The sequence below is a fragment of the Pseudophryne corroboree genome, chromosome 8 (assembly GCF_028390025.1).
Source record: "Pseudophryne corroboree isolate aPseCor3 chromosome 8, aPseCor3.hap2, whole genome shotgun sequence".
Lineage (NCBI taxonomy): Eukaryota > Metazoa > Chordata > Amphibia > Anura > Myobatrachidae > Pseudophryne > Pseudophryne corroboree.
The window spans coordinates 77,767,694-77,787,827 of record NC_086451.1 but is presented as its reverse complement, the minus strand read 5'-3'; the positions used below and the strand labels follow the sequence as shown (position 1 = coordinate 77,787,827).

At 45.2% G+C, this 20,134-nt stretch overlaps 1 protein-coding gene across 1 annotated transcript in view; it reads right to left on the bottom strand.

Annotated features, from left to right (window-relative positions):
* Positions 1 to 9,042: 9,042 nt before the first annotated feature.
* Positions 9,043 to 20,134, bottom strand: part of QRFP (pyroglutamylated RFamide peptide) — a 68,553-nt gene continuing 57,461 nt past the window's right edge. Inside the window, exon 2 of the mRNA XM_063935566.1 lies at positions 9,043 to 9,885. Within this exon, the coding sequence (XP_063791636.1) occupies positions 9,472 to 9,885 (414 nt within the window). The 3' untranslated portion in view covers positions 9,043 to 9,471. The remainder of the gene's footprint in view (positions 9,886 to 20,134) is intronic.

Below are 20,134 nucleotides of genomic sequence, written 5' to 3'. Positions count from 1 at the left end.
AGCCCCACACACATTAGCATCTCCATGTAGCCCCACATTCCTTTGCGTCACACGCCAGCATTAGCATCTCTCCGTGTTGCACCACATGCCTCTACGTAGCCTCACACACCACCACCACCACTTAGCATACCTTCATGTTGCACCACATGCCTCCATGTAGCCTCACACACCACCATTAGCATCTCTCCATGTAGCCGCACATACCTCTGTGTAGCCTCACACACCACTATTAGCATCTCTCCATGTAGCCTCACACACCACTATTAGCATCTCTCCATGTAGCCGCACATGGCTTCGTATAGGCAGTGGGCCTCGGCATAGCCTCACACACCACCATTAGCATCTCCATGTAGCCGCACATGCCTCCATGTAGCCTCACACACCACCATTAGCATCTCCATGTAGCCGCACATGCCTCTGTGTAGCCTCACACACCACCATTAGCATCTCTCCATGTAGCCGCACATGCCTCGGCATAGCCTCACACACACCACCATTAGCATCTCCATGTAGCCGCACATGCCTCTGTGTAGCCTCACACACCACCATTAGCATCTCCATGTAGCCGCACATGCCTCTGTGTAGCCTCACACACCACCATTAGAAACTCTCCATGTAGCAGCACAAGCCTCTGTGTAGCCTCACACACCACCATTAGCATCTATCCATGTAGCCGCACATACCTCTGTATAGCCTCACACACCACTATTGGCATCTCTCCATGTAACCGCACATACCTCTGTGTAGCCTCACACACCACCATTAGCATCTCTCCATGTAGCCGCACATGCCTCTGTGTAGCCTCACACACCACCATTAGAAACTCTCCATGTAGCAGCACACGCCTCTGTGTAGCCTCACACACCACCATTAGCATCTATCCATGTAGCCGCACATGCCTCTGTGTAGCCTCACACACCACCATTTTGCACCCCTCTGTAAAGCTTCACATGCCACTGCATTGTTAGTTTGCCACCACATAGCCATTTTATATACCCTCACACACCACAATTTAGCGTGACTCCATAGAGCATCGTAACACACATCTAAAGTCTCCTTACACTCCTGAGAGGGAAGAGGGTGAGAGTAGGAGTAAAAAGACAGGGAAGCCAGTAGCACATGAAGAGGGGTGGGGAGTGTCCGAGTACCTGGAACCCACACACACACAAACACACTCTCTTATAGGCCAAATTCTATTTTGTGAGACATCGCTGTCTCCACTCTCTGCAACAATCCATGATCACGGAGGAGCTGCTACAGAGAGCTCTGCATACTAAATGTCTGACGGGATCTGCTGCAGTGTCTGACAGCAGGGGCGTAAGTTCATCCTGGTCGCCCAGAGGCAAGTTGGAGTTTGGTGCCCCTGCTGAAAAAAAAAAAAAAAGGGAATACAAATATGGTGTGTGTGTGTGAATTTTTGTGTGTATATATATATATATATATATATATATATATATATATATACATACATACACATATACTGACACTTCACTGATTCTCTTACTTCCCGATATCTTTGGAAGCTGAAATGTTACATAGGTGTTCTTCAGGTGGGAAATAGGAAAACGATGTAATTAGAATTTAAAAAAAACCTCCCCTAAGGGGATGAAGTGGGGGTTGACATAATTACGTCACTACCGATGCAGACAATTGGATCAAAATTTGGATTGCACATCCAGTGTGTAGAATTTAATAAACTACAAAAATGGTCCTGTCACGTTTTTACCGTATCTGCTACGGGTGCTCCGCGGGTATCGCCAAGAACCATGAATTAATATTTACTTGATGCGGTCTCAAATTTACATCTCTATAGATTTACCAAATTTTTAACACTCATTTTTATGTACAACCGTGAAAATCAGAAACTCATGTGCGAAGAAAGGGTAGAACAGCTAGTGTATGTGTGTGTTGTATGTGTATGTGTGTGTGTGTGTGTGTGTGTGTGTGTGTATGTATGTATATATATATATATATATATATATATATATATATATATATATATATAACCAAGGAAGTCAATGGCGGCACTCTGGAGACTTGGTTAAAGTGATGAAAAAATGGTGCTGTTTATTTCAACGTTTCGGGGTACTCGCCCCCGTCTTCAGGAAAAGCATACAGTGATAAAAACAACATTAAATACCTTATCAGGCGTGCGTCCAGCCATCCGCTCCACGCCGCCGTTCGGCTTCCGGGTTCAACACTTCCGGTCACCTGACGCAACTCGGATGACGGAGAGCCCCAGGGCCGTCATACGGGGGCGGGGGGATGTTGCCATGGTGAGCACTGACATACAACAGAATAAACACAGAGATCGAGTGAATCCAGTGACTATAAAAAATATAATAATACTGCGATAGAGTGGGCCCTGACTGCCAACTTACTCTAATGCCATAAAGTGCTGAATTTGCATGTGATGGTGCAACATGAGTGTAAACCAACAAATTTAATAAAGTTTAAAATTTAAAATAGCTATAGCCTGTCATTGACCAAGCCTTTGTGCAGAAAACTTCCATACAATAAGATCTATATATTAACCGGTATAATAGATGAAATACATAGGTTAGAAATATATTACAGTATCACGAATATTATATTGGCTATCTCAAGCTGACTTCATACTGTACTAGAACAATCTCTTGCTACAAAATGTCTGCTTTGAATATATATGGATACATTTGTATGAATATATTAGTTAAATCTATTGTTATTACAGGAAATTCCCCATGCCCAAGGACTCGTTGAGACCCTTGGGACTCAATGTATCCAGGGTCAGGATCCACCTGGTTTCCAGTTGCAGGAGACGCTTAGGCCTGTCCCCTCCCCTTAATGAAAAAGGTACCTGGTCTATTATGCGGTATCGGAGGGATGCCAGGGGATGTTTAGCAAGGGCAAAATGCCTGGCCACCGGTTGTTCACTGGTGCCAGCCTCTATCGCTGCCCTTATTGAGGACCTGTGTTGGGTCATCCTGACCTTGAAGGTACATTCTGTTTTGCCAACATAATGTTGGCCACACGGGCATGATAGTAAATATACCACAAATTTGGAGTTACATGTATATGGTGCCTTAAGATTATTTTTTTTGCCTGTATATGGATGTTTAAATGAGTCTCCTGGAACAAGGAAGTTACATGTGGTACACCCACATCTGTAGCATCCTTTACGGGTTCCAAGGAAGTGGCCCCCAGGTGGTGTCATCTTGTTTCTGGTGATGTCGGTCTTCACCACCATGCTTCTGATATTTCTGCTGCGTGTATAGCTGGGCATAAATTTGGCCTCTTTGAGCATCCAAAGATCAGGATCAGTGCTGATAATAGGCCACCATTCTTTGGCTCTCTTCCCCGTATATCTACTGGCAGTATTAAATTGGTTAACCCAGGGAAAAATTTTACCTTTCTCTTTATTATCTCGAACTTTTAAAAGTTCATCCCTAGATAGTCTAATGGCCTTGGCACGTGCCCGTTGTAGCATACGTTTTGGATACCCACGATCTCTGAATTTGAGTATCATTTCCTCCAATTGCTGATCTCTTATCGTGATGTTACTATTGATCCTACAAACCCTGAGCATTTGTGAATAGGGGAGGCCATTGATGGTGGCTCTGGGGTGAAAGCTATCGTATCGCAGTAGTGTATTGCGGTCCGTGCTCTTAATGTATAAAGATGTGGAAATCTTGTTATCACTCAGAGAGATGTGAACATCAAGAAAGTTAATACGATGTTCATCTACTATCAAGGTTAGTTTCACTGGGCTAGCTGAGCTGTTGTGTTTACTGATAGTCTCCTCAAGCAGTGCCCGTGATAAGTTAAAGCAACAACTGGAGCAATACCAGCGAGAACTAATTAAGTATAAAAGGGATAAATTACTGCGTGTCCAACAGGACTATGCCCAACACAAGGTGTATGCCTGGTTAGGATCTCATCCACAGAAACAACCACAAGGCAACAGAGGCACCTTTCGGAGGAGACAAAACGCACGCTTCTCGAGTACATCTGCCAGCGATACCGAGGAGATACAAGCCGGCGCAACAGGTGAGGTGCAACACAGTGGCCCTTTAGGGGTTCGCACCAGGGCGCTCATAAAACGGCAGAAAGATAAGCCCACGAGGAGAGGCGGTCAAGCGCGGCGGAGGGAGACGAGCGAAGGCAGACAAGAAACCTCCGAAAGGAACGCGCAAGTGATTTTTTATTTATCCCATAACCCGATTTCTCCAGAAGCCGTGGAAGTACTTAGCAAGGGCCTCTCTTACGTACCTACCCATAAGCCAGATGAAATACAATGGAAAATAGACAATCATAGATTACTACGTAATTTAAAGTTAAAAGAATATTATGGAAAAAACCCCAGATTGACCGCTGACACAGGGGATGGTGAAACCTGCAACATACTTAGCAGGATCAAACCCAAATCTACTTTTGATCCCACCTCCTTCAACCCGTCCATAAAAACCTTCCATAGACTAGTGGACAAATCACTATCAGAACATCGTGACAACACCTTTTCCAATTTGTCCAAACGGGAGCGGCAAGCCCTCAGGGAATTACAGGCCAGAGACGACATCGTGATCCGTGGAGCGGATAAAGGTGGAGCTATAGTGGTGATGGACAAAGAGAAGTACATGCAGGAATGTGAGAGACTGCTTGGCGATGCCACCACATATGCCAGACTTCCGAAAGACCCGACCAAACAGTTTCAGAAAGAACTGGATGAGATATTAACTGAGGCGGTCAACCGGAAGTTAATTTCAAAAACAGAGCACAAAGCACTTTCTAAACCTTATCCCATTGTACCCTTGTTCTATATTATCCCAAAGATACACAAGGACGAGCACAACCCCCCTGGGAGACCTATCATCTCCGCCAGGGGCTCGTTGTGCGAATCCCTGTCTATCTACCTGGATTCATTTTTGCAGCCATGTATCCAGTAGTGATGAGCGGATTCGGTTTTACTCGGTTTTACTCGGTTCTCAAAACAGAACCTTATTGGCTATCCAAAACACGTGACAACCGTGAGCCAATAAGATGCCGTTTTGAGAACCGAGTAAAACCGAGTAAAACCGAACCCGCTCATCACTAGTATCCAGAACACTCTGACCCACCTTAAGGATACCTCGGCTCTCCTTAGAATATTTAAGGACATAGAGGCAGTCCCGGACGGGACCATACTAGCGACCATAGATGTAGCTAGTCTCTACACCTGCATCCCCCACGAGTTGGGTATACAAGCGGTGAGAAGGCTTATTATAAATAATGTGTTATAAAAAGGGCCCGATATAGAATTGTTTCTCATATTATTGAGGTTTACCTTGACACATAATTATTTTATTTTTGACAATTCCTTCTACATCCAACTCACGGGGTGTGCGATGGGGTCTTGTGTGGCCCCATCGTTCGCTAATTCCTTCATGTGGGTGGTTGACAATGAGCTCTTTCTTAATCAAGCAGGGATCAGGCAACATTTGGTCTTGTACACACGCTACATTGACGACCTATTGGTCCTCTGGTCAGGGTCACGGGCACTGCTTGAGGAGACTATCAGTAAACACAACAGCTCAGCTAGCCCAGTGAAACTAACCTTGATAGTAGATGAACATCGTATTAACTTTCTTGATGTTCACATCTCTCTGAGTGATAACAAGATTTCCACATCTTTATACATTAAGAGCACGGACCGCAATACACTACTGCGATACGATAGCTTTCACCCCAGAGCCACCATCAATGGCCTCCCCTATTCACAAATGCTCAGGGTTTGTAGGATCAATAGTAACATCACGATAAGAGATCAGCAATTGGAGGAAATGATACTCAAATTCAGAGATCGTGGGTATCCAAAACGTATGCTACAACAGGCACGTGCCAAGGCCATTAGACTATCTAGGGATGAACTTTTAAAAGTTCGAGATAATAAAGAGAAAGGTAAAAATTTTCCCTGGGTTAACCAATTTAATACTGCCAGTAGATATACGGGGAAGAGAGCCAAAGAATGGTGGCCTATTATCAGCACTGATCCTGATCTTTGGATGCTCAAAGAGGCCAAATTTATGCCCAGCTATACACGCAGCAGAAATATCAGAAGCATGGTGGTGAAGACCGACATCACCAGAAACAAGATGACACCACCTGGGGGCCACTTCCTTGGAACCCGTAAAGGATGCTACAGATGTGGGTGTACCACATGTAACTTCCTTGTTCCAGGAGACTCATTTAAACATCCATATACAGGCAAAAAAAAAAATCTTAAGGCACCATATACATGTAACTCCAAATTTGTGGTATATTTACTATCATGCCCGTGTGGCCAACATTATGTTGGCAAAACAGAATGTACCTTCAAGGTCAGGATGACCCAACACAGGTCCTCAATAAGGGCAGCGATAGAGGCTGGCACCAGTGAACAACCGGTGGCCAGGCATTTTGCCCTTGCTAAACATCCCCTGGCATCCCTCCGATACCGCATAATAGACCAGGTACCTTTTTCATTAAGGGGAGGGGACAGGCCTAAGCGTCTCCTGCAACTGGAAACCAGGTGGATCCTGACCCTGGATACATTGAGTCCCAAGGGTCTCAACGAGTCCTTGGGCATGGGGAATTTCCTGTAATAACAATAGATTTAACTAATATATTCATACAAATGTATCCATATATATTCAAAGCAGACATTTTGTAGCAAGAGATTGTTCTAGTACAGTATGAAGTCAGCTTGAGATAGCCAATATAATATTCGTGATACTGTAATATATTTCTAACCTATGTATTTCATCTATTATACCGGTTAATATATAGATCTTATTGTATGGAAGTTTTCTGCACAAAGGCTTGGTCAATGACAGGCTATAGCTATTTTAAATTTTAAACTTTATTAAATTTGTTGGTTTACACTCATGTTGCACCATCACATGCAAATTCAGCACTTTATGGCATTAGAGTAAGTTGGCAGTCAGGGCCCACTCTATCGCAGTATTATTATATTTTTTATAGTCACTGGATTCACTCGATCTCTGTGTTTATTCTGTTGTATGTCAGTGCTCACCATGGCAACATCCCCCCGCCCCCGTATGACGGCCCTGGGGCTCTCCGTCATCCGAGTTGCGTCAGGTGACCGGAAGTGTTGAACCCGGAAGCCGAACGGCGGCGTGGAGCGGATGGCTGGACGCACGCCTGATAAGGTATTTAATGTTGTTTGTATCACTGTATGCTTTTCCTGAAGACGGGGGCGAGTACCCCGAAACGTTGAAATAAACAGCACCATTTTTTCATCACTTTAACCAAGTTTCCAGAGTGCCGCCATTGACTTCCTTGGTTGTATTAGCAGACTGCACAGCCTGCTTAGGAGGGCACCGGAGCAGGAGCTTTAGCTCATTCAGCTTAAGAAAAGGAGAGTGCCAGACACATTCAAACTGTATATATATATATATATATATATATATATATATATATATATATATATATATATAATGTCCCAGATGTCCGGCACTCCTAGTGGGGTCTGGTGTAGCTTGCTGCGGTGCCAACCGTGAGCTTGCACGCTCTGAACATGTGAAATTGGTATCGGCGTCACTCAGCAGTCTTGTATAACGGTTTAAAAGATGCCTTTATTTACACCTACGTTTCGGGCATACACCCGTCAGGGCAGGACTCACTCTTTTTTGTGAGTCCTGCCCTGACGACGGGTGTATGCCCGAAACGTAGGTGTAAATAAAGGCATCTTTTAAACCGTTATACAAGACTGCTGAGTGACGCCGATACCAATTTCATATATATATATATATATATATATATATATATATATATATATATATATATATATATATATATATATCACACACGCTGACAGGGACCGGTCTACAGGTACTGAACACCGCAGTGAATTTGCAGTATTCTCATTGGCAATGAATCCCAATCTCCAGTGACTCAGACTCTTGAGATTCAGCCGGCTGCAGCACTTTGGATCGGCGTGTACTGGTGGGTCCCATCTCACAGTGCAGCAGTTCAGTGGGTGCACCATCGCTTGCTGCAGCGCAGGTTGAGCGGTACCATGTGGGAGCCATCCTGTCCCATACTGCATGGGATAACCGTGGCTCCTGGGATAGAGCCAATGAACTATTCAGCAGCAGGTGTGCCGCAGAACTCTGTTGGAAGAGCAGCTCTTGACCACACAGTGCTGTTCTACATGCTGGTGCCCCTTAAGGGCTTGGATCCCGGAGGCAGGTGACTCCATTGCCTCTGGGAGTTACGCCCCTAGCTGACAGTCTCCTCTCAGCCCAGGGTATGTTTATACTGTATGTTTGTATGTGTGTGTGTCATAACTAAGGTGGAACACCCTTCCCCCATAAATCCTGCGTTTGCCCCTGCATCTGCTAAAAAGAGAAATGAGGAAAGATAGAGGCCAGAAAAAAAAAAACCTTACTACGGACAACATCTAGCATCTCCATATAGAGTGTAATGCCACCACTTATCCCATATGTTCCATGTAACCCAAATACTCTCAACTCAGGACAAAATGAATTTGACAATTTTGTTTTGCTGTAACAAACACCTCTATTTAAAACTGCATTATAATATATGAAAACAATTTTGTTTTTATTTTTTGTGACCAATTCTATAAAATAAATTAGGATTATTTGGCGATGTTTATTTGATCTCTTCTCCCAAGTCCTGAGTTGATCTAAGCATAATTTAGGAGTCGACACAAAGCCGCACACCCTCAAGGCTGTATGGAATGGGTTAGGTCTAAAACCAAGTTGGGGAAGGGACCGCTGACATCACCAGGGATGGAGCCATGCACAAACAGGGTACCCAAAATGTACCCTTGCGGGCTCGCTTCTCTCACCACGCTTCGGGCTCAATGATTCGCTCCGCTTCGCTTGCCACCGGGTTACTAAAGGGAGTAGTTGGTGGCATAGATAGTAGAAGAACTATCCTGCTGGCCTAGCTCCTCTCCCTGGTGTCATGGCTCCTCCCCCTGATGTCAGAGGTCCTTTCTCCAACTTGATTCTAGCATCTATTGTATGGAATGACAAAAACATTTTGAAAGAATGCGTAGCAGATTTCAGTAGTGATATTTTAATAATGATGGACATTTTCAGGGGCTGGCATACCATTAATTTCCCACTCACAAGGGTTATAAAGGAATTAAAAAGTGGCACTTCTCCCTTTAAACCTTCAAAAATTTGTAGTACTGGTTTAGGAAAAAAAAAAATCTGAGTTTGCCAGAGTCTTAGATTAAATTGATTTGTTATTCTTGCTTTCCTACAGCAGGCAATGCCATTGACTTGTTTGAGAATAGATTAAATAAATGTTTGCCTTTATGTTTAGCATTGTGCTACAGAATCAAGCCTATATTTGTACAGCACTTTCACCAGCTCAGAGGAAGCCGAGACCATGAATTTTATACTGGGTACTCATGGGAGCAGGAGATATAAAATGATTTAAAGAGATTTCCACTTAAACTCGGGTATGTTCTGTTCAGTCTTATCGCCTTCCGAATCGAAAGCTAAAGCCGCCTTTCTTTCTGTTGTATCCATTGAGTTCTTCAGCCAGTGATCCAAGGGCTGAGTCTTCACGCTTTTCAATTTGTGGTTCAAAGTCTTTAAACTCATCCCCTTCTTCTCTCCTCCCAAACCTGAATCTGAAACCAGCCCTCTCCTTCCCAAATCCCTGAAGCTCCTTGGCCACGCTGAACAACGATGCTGGGTCAGTGGACTTCTTATCTCTTGGGCCTCCAAGATGTAGGAGAGATCCAGCAATGTTCTCGTTACCATCAGTCAATAACTTCCATAAGCGGTTTCTCTCCCAAGGGTCCAGTTCCTCCATGCTGTCCTGCACGCCGTAGCTGGATCCCAGGACAAGGAAGAGAAGGAGATAGAGCCCATATGTTCCTCTCATCTAGAAAAAGATCAGACAACATGTTGCTATTAGATATGGGAGAATTTATTCCTTACTGCACATCATAAAGAAATTAGAAGTCACCAAGGATTTATGGGACCATAAAACAGGTCAAGTGCTCATTTATAATTGCCAATGCTATGATATCACAATTCCTTGTACAGATATGTATATATATGTGTGTGTGTGTGTGTGTGTGTGTATGTATGTATGTATATATATATATATATATATATATATATATATATATATATATATATATATTGCAAAAGAATGGCAGGTTGTGCAATCAATGTTAGATGTCCTTAAAAATCCATATAATCCCTGTGGAATTTCTGATGATGGTGCTGGCACTTCTGAACAGTGTAACCACACTGTTAATAGAAACTGAAAAGGAAATGATGAAGGCGCACTCAGTGAATCAAAAATATAACAGATTTACTGGAATAACAAGCTCACATACATCGAGGTAAGAAATCACCGGCTCATATGGAAACGACCTCCTGACGAAGTCCTATTGTGACGAAACGCGTTGGGCGTGGCCTAAAACAAAGACGTGTATGTTCCCATCGTGAACACCTGTCCTGCAGCTAAGACGCTGAGCTGAGAACTTTTGCCTGCCGGCAATCAGAAGAAACGGACCGCTGAGAGAGACATGAGATGCAGTCTGGTCGTTTCCATATGAGCCGGTGATTTCTTACCTCGATGTATGTGAGCTTGTTATTCCAGTAAATCTGTTATATTTTTGATTCACTGAGTGCGCCTTCATCATTTCCTTTTCAATATATATATATATATATATATATATACTGCTCAAAAAAATAAAGGGAACACTAAAATAACATATCCTAGATCTGAATGAATGAAATATTCTTATTAAATACTTTGTTCTTTACATAGTTGAATGTGCTGACAACAAAATCACACAAAAATGATCAATGGAAATCAAATTTATTAACCCATAGAGGTCTGGATTTGGAGTTACACTCAAAATTTAAAGTGGAAAAACACACTACAGGCTGATCCAACTTTGATGTAATGTCCTTAAAACAAGCCAAAATGAGGCTCAGTAGTGTGTGTGGCCTCCACGTGCCTGTATGACCTCCCTACAACGCCTGGGCATGCTCCTGATGAGGTGGCGGATGGTCTCCTGAGGGATCTCCTCCCAGACCTGGACTAAAGCATCCACCAACTCCTGGACAGTCTGTGGTTCAACGTGGCGTTGGTGGATGGAGCGAGACATGATGTCCCAGATGTGCTCAATTGGATTCAGGTCTGGGGAACGGGCGGGCCAGTCCATAGCATCAATGCCTTAGTTTTGCAGGAACTGCTGACACACTCCAGCCACATGAGGTCTAGCATTGTCTTGCATTAGGAGGAACCCAGGGCCAACCGCACCAGCATATGGTCTCACAAGGGGTCTGAGGATCTCATCTCGGTACCTAATGGCAGTCAGGCTACCTCTGGCGAGCACATGGAGGGCTGTGCGGCCCCCCAAAGAAATGCCACCCCACACCATTACTGACCCACTGCCAAACCGGTCATGCTGGAGGATGTTGCAGGCAGCAGAACGTTCTCCTTGGCGTCTCCAGACTCTGTCACGTCTGTCACGTGCTCAGTGAGAACCTGCTTTCATCTGTGAAGAGCACAGGGCGCCAGTGGCAAATTTGTCAATCTTGGTGTTTTCTGGCAAATGCCAAACGTCCTGCACGGTGTTGGGCTTTAAGCATAACCCCCACCTGTGGACGTCGGGCCCTCATGGAGTCTGTTTCTGATCGTTTGAGTAGACACATGCACATTTGTGGCTTGCTGGAGGTCATTTTGCAGGGCTCTGGCAGTGCTCCAACTGTTCCTCCTTGCACAAAGGCGGAGGTAGCGGTCCTGCTGCTGGGTTGTTGCCCTCCTATGGCCTCCTCCACGTCTCCTGATGTACTGGCCTGTCTCCTGGTAGCGCCTCCATGCTCTGGACACTACTCTGATAGACACAGCAAACCTTCTTGCCACAGCTCGCACTGATGTGCCATCCTGGATGAGCTGCACTACCTGACCCACTTGTGTGGGTTGTAGACTCAGTCTCATGCTACCACTAGAGTGAAAGCACCGCCAGCTTTCAAAAGTTACCAACACATCAGCCAGAAAGCATAGGAGCTGAGAAGTGGTCTGCGGTCACCACCTGCAGAACAACTCCTAATTTCCACCTGTTGTCTATTCCATTTGCACAACAGCATGTGAAATTGATTGTCAATCAGTGTTGCTTCCTAAGTGGACAGTTTGATTTCACAGAAGTGTGATTGACTGGAGTTACATTGTTTAAGTGTTCCCTTTATTTTTTTGAGCAGTGTATTAGCGATAAGGGCGCATTGGGGGCTGGCTCCAAATAACTCTGTGTCTCCCTGAAGAGCTCTTTGTTGGTTAATTGTGCTCAACCGTGTGTGTGTGTGTGTGTGTGTGTGTGTGTGTGTGTGTGTGTGCTGTCACATTTACATTGTCAGGAAAAGAGTGTGTTTCTTGTACAGCGGAGTGTTCCTCTTCACCAGGGGGCTCACTACTGGGTACTCAGGGCAGTGCACCTTCCCAGAATAGCGGGGCTGAACCGGAATGGGTTAATTCCATTAAGGGAATGATCTCAAATATTTATACAAAGCTATTCCACAATGAGAAATAGACACAGTACTTAAGACAGACTGTGGATGAGTTTATGAATAGAGACTCAGTCCCCAAACCAGCGTCTCAATCCCCTCCCATTTGTCCGCAAAAATGTTCTCTGGCCCATATCCTGCAGTCTGACTCTGACGGGCCAGACATGGAAGAGAGTGAGGTGGATTTGGAGGGGAGGGATGCTACTCTGTCACAGGGAATTGAGGCTCTTATTGAGGCTATCAGAGAGGTTCTGCAAATTCCTGATAAGGTGTCAGATGAGTGTGAGGTATCTTATTTTAATGTAAAAAAGAAGTCCTCAGTCCCTTTTCCTGCGTCAAAGGAATTGAATACCCTGTTTGAAGAACCGTGGGTTAATCCTGATAAGAAATTTCAAATCCCTAAAAGGTTGCTCTCATCTTTTCCTTTTCCTCTGGAGGATAGGAAAAAATGGGAAAATCCACTGATAGTGGATGCAACAGTCTCTAGGCTGTCACGAAAAATTGTATTGCCTGTCCCTGGTGCAGCCTCCTTAAAAGATACGGCTGATCGTAAAATTGAGACTACACTCAAATCATTGTACACAGCTGCTGGGGTGGCCCAGAGACCCACTGTGTGCGTGGATCACAAAAGCCATTGCTAAATGGTCAGGTAACCTAATTGAGGGGTTAGATCCCTTGTCTAGGGGGGATGTTGTTTTGCTCCTACAGCATATACAGGACTCTGCAAACTTTATGGTGGAAGCCATAAAAGAGATTGGTTTGCTTAATGCACGCACCACTGCTATGCCAGTGTCCGCACACAGGGGCTTGTGGCTATGCCAGTGGACTGCTGATGTGGACTCCAGGAAAGGCGTGGAAGGCCTTGTTTGGAGACGAACTATACAAATGGATCTCCAAAGCTACTGCGGATAAGTCTACGTATCTTCCTTCCGCAGCTCCCCCAGCCAGAAAAGCTTATTCAGCTTCACATTTACAGTCCTTTCGGACAGCCAAGTTTAAGGGGAAATCCAGAGGTGCTTCTACGGCCCCCAGCGGCGCAAGAGGTAAACCATGCAAACCAGCAACTGCAGGTGCTCAGGAACAGAGCTCAGGCTCTGCTTCCTCAAGGCCTTTAGCGTGACAGTGGACCACGATGCCTGGAGGACTGTCAGGTGGGAGCCAAACTAAAATTCTTCAGTCACATCTGGTCAAGTTCCTGCTGGGATCCCTGGGTCATAAATCTTATTTCCCAGGGCTACAGACTGGAGTTCCAAGAGCTTCCACCTCACAGATTCTTCAAATCAGGCTTACCAGCTTCACAAGAGGCAAGTATAACTTTACAGCAGGCCATCCAAAAACTGATACAGACTCAAGTCATTGTTCCAGTTCCACCTCATCTGCACAACAAGGGGTGCTATTCCAACTTGTTTGTAGTACCGAAACCGGATGGGTCGGTACGGCCAATTCTGAACCTCAAGTCCTTGAACCCGTTCTTAAGAGTGTTCAAGTTCAAGATGGAGTCTCTGAGAGAGGTGATCTCCGGTCTAGAGGAAGGGGAATCCCTAGTCTCTGGAGATCAAGGATGCGTACCTTCACATTCCGATCTGGCCGCCTCATCAGGCTTATCTACGGTTTGCACTACAGGACTGTTACTACCAGTTACACTGCCATTTGGTCTCTCCATGGCACCGAGGGTGTTCACCAAAGTGATGGCAGAGATGATGTTTATACTCCGCAAGCAAGGAGTGAACATAATTCTGTACCTGGACGATCTTCTGATAAAGGCGCCGTCCAGGGAGAGGTTGCTGTACAGCATTGGTCTCTCAACCAAACTTCTCCAGGATCACGGGTGGATTCTGAATCATCTGAAATCTCACCTAGAGGTAACACGGAGGCTCCCATTTCTGGGAATGATACTGGACACGGAGTCGCAGAAAGTGTTCCTTCCGTTGGAAAAGGCATTGGTAATCCAGTCGATGGTTCGGGATGTCCTGAAGCCAACCCAGATATCGGTGCATCTATGCATTCGCCTCTTGGGTAAAATAGGGGCCTCTTACAAAGCACTTCAATACGGAAGGTTTCACGCAAGACACTTCCAGCTCGATCTGTTGGACAAATTGTCCGGATCGCATCTTCACATGCACCAGAGGATACGTCTGTCACCAAAAGCCAGGTTCTCCCTTCTGTGGTGGCTACAGATTTCTCACCTCGTCGGACGTTCGGATTCAGGACTGGATCCTGTTAACACCAAACGCATGCCTCAGACGTTGGGGAGCAGTCACCCAGAGGGTGCAGTTTCAAGGAAGATGGTCAAGTCAGGAAGTCATCCTTCCAATCAATATTCTGGAACTCAGGGCCATATACAACGCCCTTCTGCAGGTATCTTATTTTCTTCACAATCGGGCCATTCTGGTCCAGTCGGACAATGTGATGGCAGTAACATAAATAAACCGACAGGGAGGAACGAAGAGCAGAGCAGCAATGTCAGAGGTGTCAAGAATTCTCCTCTGGGCAGAAAAAAATGCTGTGGCGTTGTCAGTGGTCTTCATTCCGGGAGTAGACAACTGGGAAGCAGACTTCCTCAGCAGACACGACCTGCACCCGGGGGAGTGGGGCCTTCACCCCGGAAGTGTTCAGGTGCTTGACAAGTCGGTGGGGATATCCACAAATCGACATGATGGCCTCTCGTCTCAACAAGAAGCTCAAGCGGTAGTGTTCCAGGTTGGGAGACCCACAGGCAGTGGCGGTAGACGCTTTGACGACTCCATGGGTCTATCAGATGGTGTACGTGTTTCCTCCACCTCCTCTGACCTCAAAAATTCTCAAAAAAAAAAAAGGGAAAAGGTTCAAGCAATACTCATTGCTACGGACTGGCCAAGAAGCTCCTGGTACATGGACCTTCTGGTGGATGCTGCTCGAAGATCCGTGGCTTCTACCTCTTCACAAGGATCTTCTGCAACAGGGCCCATTCGTCTATCAGGACTTACCGCGGCTACGTTTGACGGTATGGAAGTTGAACGGCTGATTCTAGCCAGAAGAGGGATCCCTAACTCCCGCCACTATGATCCAAGCCAGGAAGGGGGTAACGTCTAAACATAACCACCGTATTTGGAAGAAATAAGTCTCTTGGTGTGAGAGCAGAACTTATTCTGCGGTGGAATTTCACCTGGGACGTTTACTGCTTTTTCTGCAGGCAGGTGTGTATGTGGGCCTACGTCTGGGCTCCATAAAAGTCCAAATTTCGGCCTTGTCTGTTTTCTTTCAAAAATAATAGGCTTCTCTCTCTGAGGTCCAGGCATTTTTGAAAGGGGTTCAGCGCATCCAACCTCCTTTTGTGCCTCCCACGGCACCTTGGGATCTCAATTTGGTGCTGCAGTTCCTCCAATCGGACTGGTTTGAACCATTACAGGAGGTGGTCGTAAAATATCGTCACACTGTTGGCCTTGGCTTCAACAAGACGTGTGTCGGAGCTGGGGGCTTTGTCTCACAAGAGCCCCTATTTAATTTTCCATGAGGACAGAGCTGAACTCAGAACTCGTCAGCAATTTCTTCCGAAAGTGGTGTCTGCGTTTCACATCAACCAACCTATTGTGGTTCCGGTTATCACAGACACTTCCGCTACTTCAAAGTCTTTGGATGTTGTGAGGGCTTTGAAGGTATACATAAAGAGGTCAGCTCGTCACAGGAAATCCGACTTGCTGTTCGTTCTATATGATCCCAATAAAATTGGGTGTCCTGCTTCAAAGCAGACAATTGCACGCTGGATCAGGCTTACTATCCAGCATTCTTACTCCACGGCAGGTTTGCCGGTTCCAAAATCTGTACAGGCCCACTCTAATAGGTCGTGGGTTCTTCCTGGGCGGCTCCCCGGGGTGTCTCGCCTTTACAGCTCTGCCGAGTGGCTACTTGATCTGGTTCGAACACGTTTGCTAAGTGCATTGAATCCAGGATTTGCTGAGTACTATGGCCTGACTTAGAGGCGGACGTAACTCTACAAGTTCGATACTTTGTCCTCTGAGGACCTTCAGTTTGGTCAGTTAGGTCTGCAGGATCCTCAGCACTCTCCCATCTGGTTTGGGAGCTTTGGTACATCCCCATGGTACTAAATGGAACCCCAGTATCCTCTAGGACGTAAGAGAAAATAGGATTATAATTACTTACCGGTAAATCCTTTTCTCGTAGTCCGTAGAGGATCGTGGGCGCCCGCCCGGTGCTTCGTTCTTCCTACACTGTAACTTGGTTAAGTATTGTTGGTTCAGCTGTTGCTGGTCCTGTTTAAAGTTGGGTTAGCATAGCTTACCTCTGTTTTGTGTGTGCTGGTTCGAAATCTCATCACTATCTTTATCTATCCTTCTCTCAAAGTATGTCCGTCTACTCGGGCACAGTTTCCTAGGCTGAGTCTGGTAGGAGGGGCATAGAGGGAGGAGCCAGCCCACACTATCAAATTCTTAAAATGCCCGTGGCTCCTAGTGGACCCATCTATACCCCATGGTACTAAATGGAACCCCGGTATCCTCTATGGACTACGAGAAAAGGATTTACCGGTTGGTAATTAAAATCCTATTTTTCCTGTGATTGGAAAATAAAATTCTTTGACATTTTTGCCCAAAGATTGCCTTCATGTGGTTAATAAATAATAAATATCTGCTATGGATAATTTATTTAATTTAGCACGTGTTCTTGTTTTTTCGTATAATTTTTTTATTTTTTATTTCCAACAATATGGTGCAATTCACATCTGTGCCACAGCCCATACAAATCACATTATATGAGGTACCAATTTTCTGCCACAGTTTAGAAAAGAATCAAATTACACCATGTTTTTGCATATTGCATATCCAATCTGTAAACCCATATATTCACCCATCTATTGGCTAGCCCTTTGTCTTTTTTATCTTTTTTTCATTGCCCACTGACCTGTTTTATAACATACAGCATTTTATCATGAAAGTAATCAAACATTAATTATGTAAATTTGAGGAACAAAACACTCACAAATGTTGCATCTTCTAAATGTTTTATATTGGAATAGTAATAAATGTTTATTTGCCAATCAGTGTGCCTATTCAATGTATTTATTTTGTGTAGAAATTAAAAAGATATAAATGCATGTTTTTGTCACCTGCCATATATAAATGCGAAAGCCCTCACTCACTCACTGAATCACTAAGGGGTCTATTCATGAAGCAGTAAAAAGTGTGGAGAAGTGAGCCAGTGGAGAAATTGCCTATGGAAACCAATCAGCATTGAAGTAACATTTATAATTTGCATACTATACAATTGTACGGAGCAGCTGATTGGTTCACATGGGCAACTTCTCTACAGGCTCACTTCTCCACTCTTTTCACTGCTTCATGAATAGACCCCTAATTCTCTTACTTCCCAATTATGTTAGAAAATTTAAATTTAACATAGGTATTCTTCAGCAGGGAAATAGGAAAACTACATAATTAGAATTTTAATAAACCTCCCCTAAGGGGATGAAGTGGTGGTTGACATAATGACGTCATTATCAATGCGTGGCTTGCATTGCGTGAATGATAGCGCCCAAACGGACAATCAGATCAACATTTGGATTGCACCTCCAGTGTGTAGAATTTAATAAACTACAAATGTGGTCCTGTCTTTTTTTACCGTATCTGCTACGGGTGCTCCTCGGGTAATGCCAAGAACCATGGATTAATATTTACTTTTGTGCAGGGTAAATACTGGCTGCTTTATTTTTATACTGCAATTTAGATTTCAGTTTGAACGCACCCCACCCAAATCTAACTCTCTCTGCACATGTTATATCTGCCCCCCCTGCAGTGCACATGGTTTTGCCCACTGGCTAACAAATTTGCTGTTGCGATCAGGTCTGAATTAGGCCCTATGGAGGGTCATTCCGACCCGTTCGCACGCAGCGGTTTATCACTGCGGTGCGAACGGGTGCGGAATGCGCATGCGCGGCAGCCGCAGTGCGCGTGTGCGACGTTGCCCGGCGGCAGGGGTTGCCGGGTTACGTTGCGGCTACCGATGGAAGCGGTCACAGAGCCGACCGCAAAGAAGATTGGCAGGAAGAAGGCATTCCAGGGCGGATCCGGACCGTTTGGAGCCATTTTCAGGGAGTGGTGAGTAAAACGCAGGTGTGGTCAGAAGAACGGAGGGCGGATGTCTGACGTCAAAGCCGGGCCCATCATCGCTGGATCCATCGCACAGGGTAAGTAGGTATAGGCCTAGTCTAGTTTTGTTTGAATTTTTTTTAGCTTAGCAGGGCTGCACAAGCGATCGCAGCCCTGCTAAGCTAAAATACACTCCCCCATAGGCGTGGGCTATTGATCGCAGCAGCAGCTAAATGTTGCTTGCTGCAATCAACTCTGAATGACCACTTATATTCCCTATCACATGGAAAAAAACACACAAACACAAATCAATTAACCTATCAGTCCCTGCCCTAGTGGAGCTTAAGGGCCCCATACACTAGAGCAGGCATTCCCAACCACGGTCCTCAAGGCACACCAACAGTGCAGGTTTTAGTGATATCCAGGCTGCAGCACAGATGGTTAAATTAAAATAACTGAGCTACTAATTAAGTCACCTGTGCTGAAGCCTGGATATCACTAAAACCTGCACTGTTAGTGTGCCTTGAGGACCGTGGTTGGGAATGCCTGCACTAGAGTGATAATGCCCGATTTCAGGCATTCGGCCCGATATATCGGATGAAATCGGGCATTTTGGAGTTGTTTCCGATCCGATGCGTGTTCCCGTGATCATCGGATCGGATCCTCCAGATTGAATGTGCTGCACATTCAATCAGGTCCGACCTAGGGGCATGGCTGGGATCGGCCAGGAACGCCCAAGATACATTGTATGCAAAAGGACAGCATACCATGAATCTTGGGCGATCCTGCCCTTTGGGAGGCTACCGGGGTGATCACCTGCGATCACCTGTGACATGTGGCCGCATAAGTGTATGGGGCCCTTTACACTCTATATACCTTAACACGTGGACGGACACACTAGGGCTAATTTTTGGCGGGAGCCAATTAACCTATCAGTATATTTTTGGATTGTGGGGGAACCCCCAGCATGCACAGGGAGAATATACAAACTCACACTGTTAGGGATGGGAATCAAGCCCAGGACCTCTGCGCTGTGAGTCAGTGATGCTAACCATTACACCATAGGTTCACAAACAGTTCATGTGTTCCAGGTCTCCTCACAGAATCACAAGTGAAATAATGAGCTCTACCTGTGGATCTTTTAAAATGGGTCAGTGAGTAATAAGTACACCTGTGTACCTGCTGGGTGACCTGGAAAACGTGAACTGTTTGGGGTCCTGAGGACCCAGTTTGAGAACAACTGCATTACACCAACCGTGCTGCACAGAGCATAATGTTGCCAAATATTTAGAGCTCCCACTGCAATAACATTACATAAATAGTAAAAAGCTTTCAATATTGATCAATTACAAAAATTATCACAAATTATTTGGATTGTGTGTATGGGAGGGGAAAGAGAGTGTAAAGCAATTATTAGCAATAGACTTGAGTGCTCTTGGGATATAACCTCCAGCCTGCCAAGGGAAAAAGAAAAAAAATTGCAACATATCAGACCCGTCCACCGTGGTGTCCAGTCAGTGTGTCAGCATT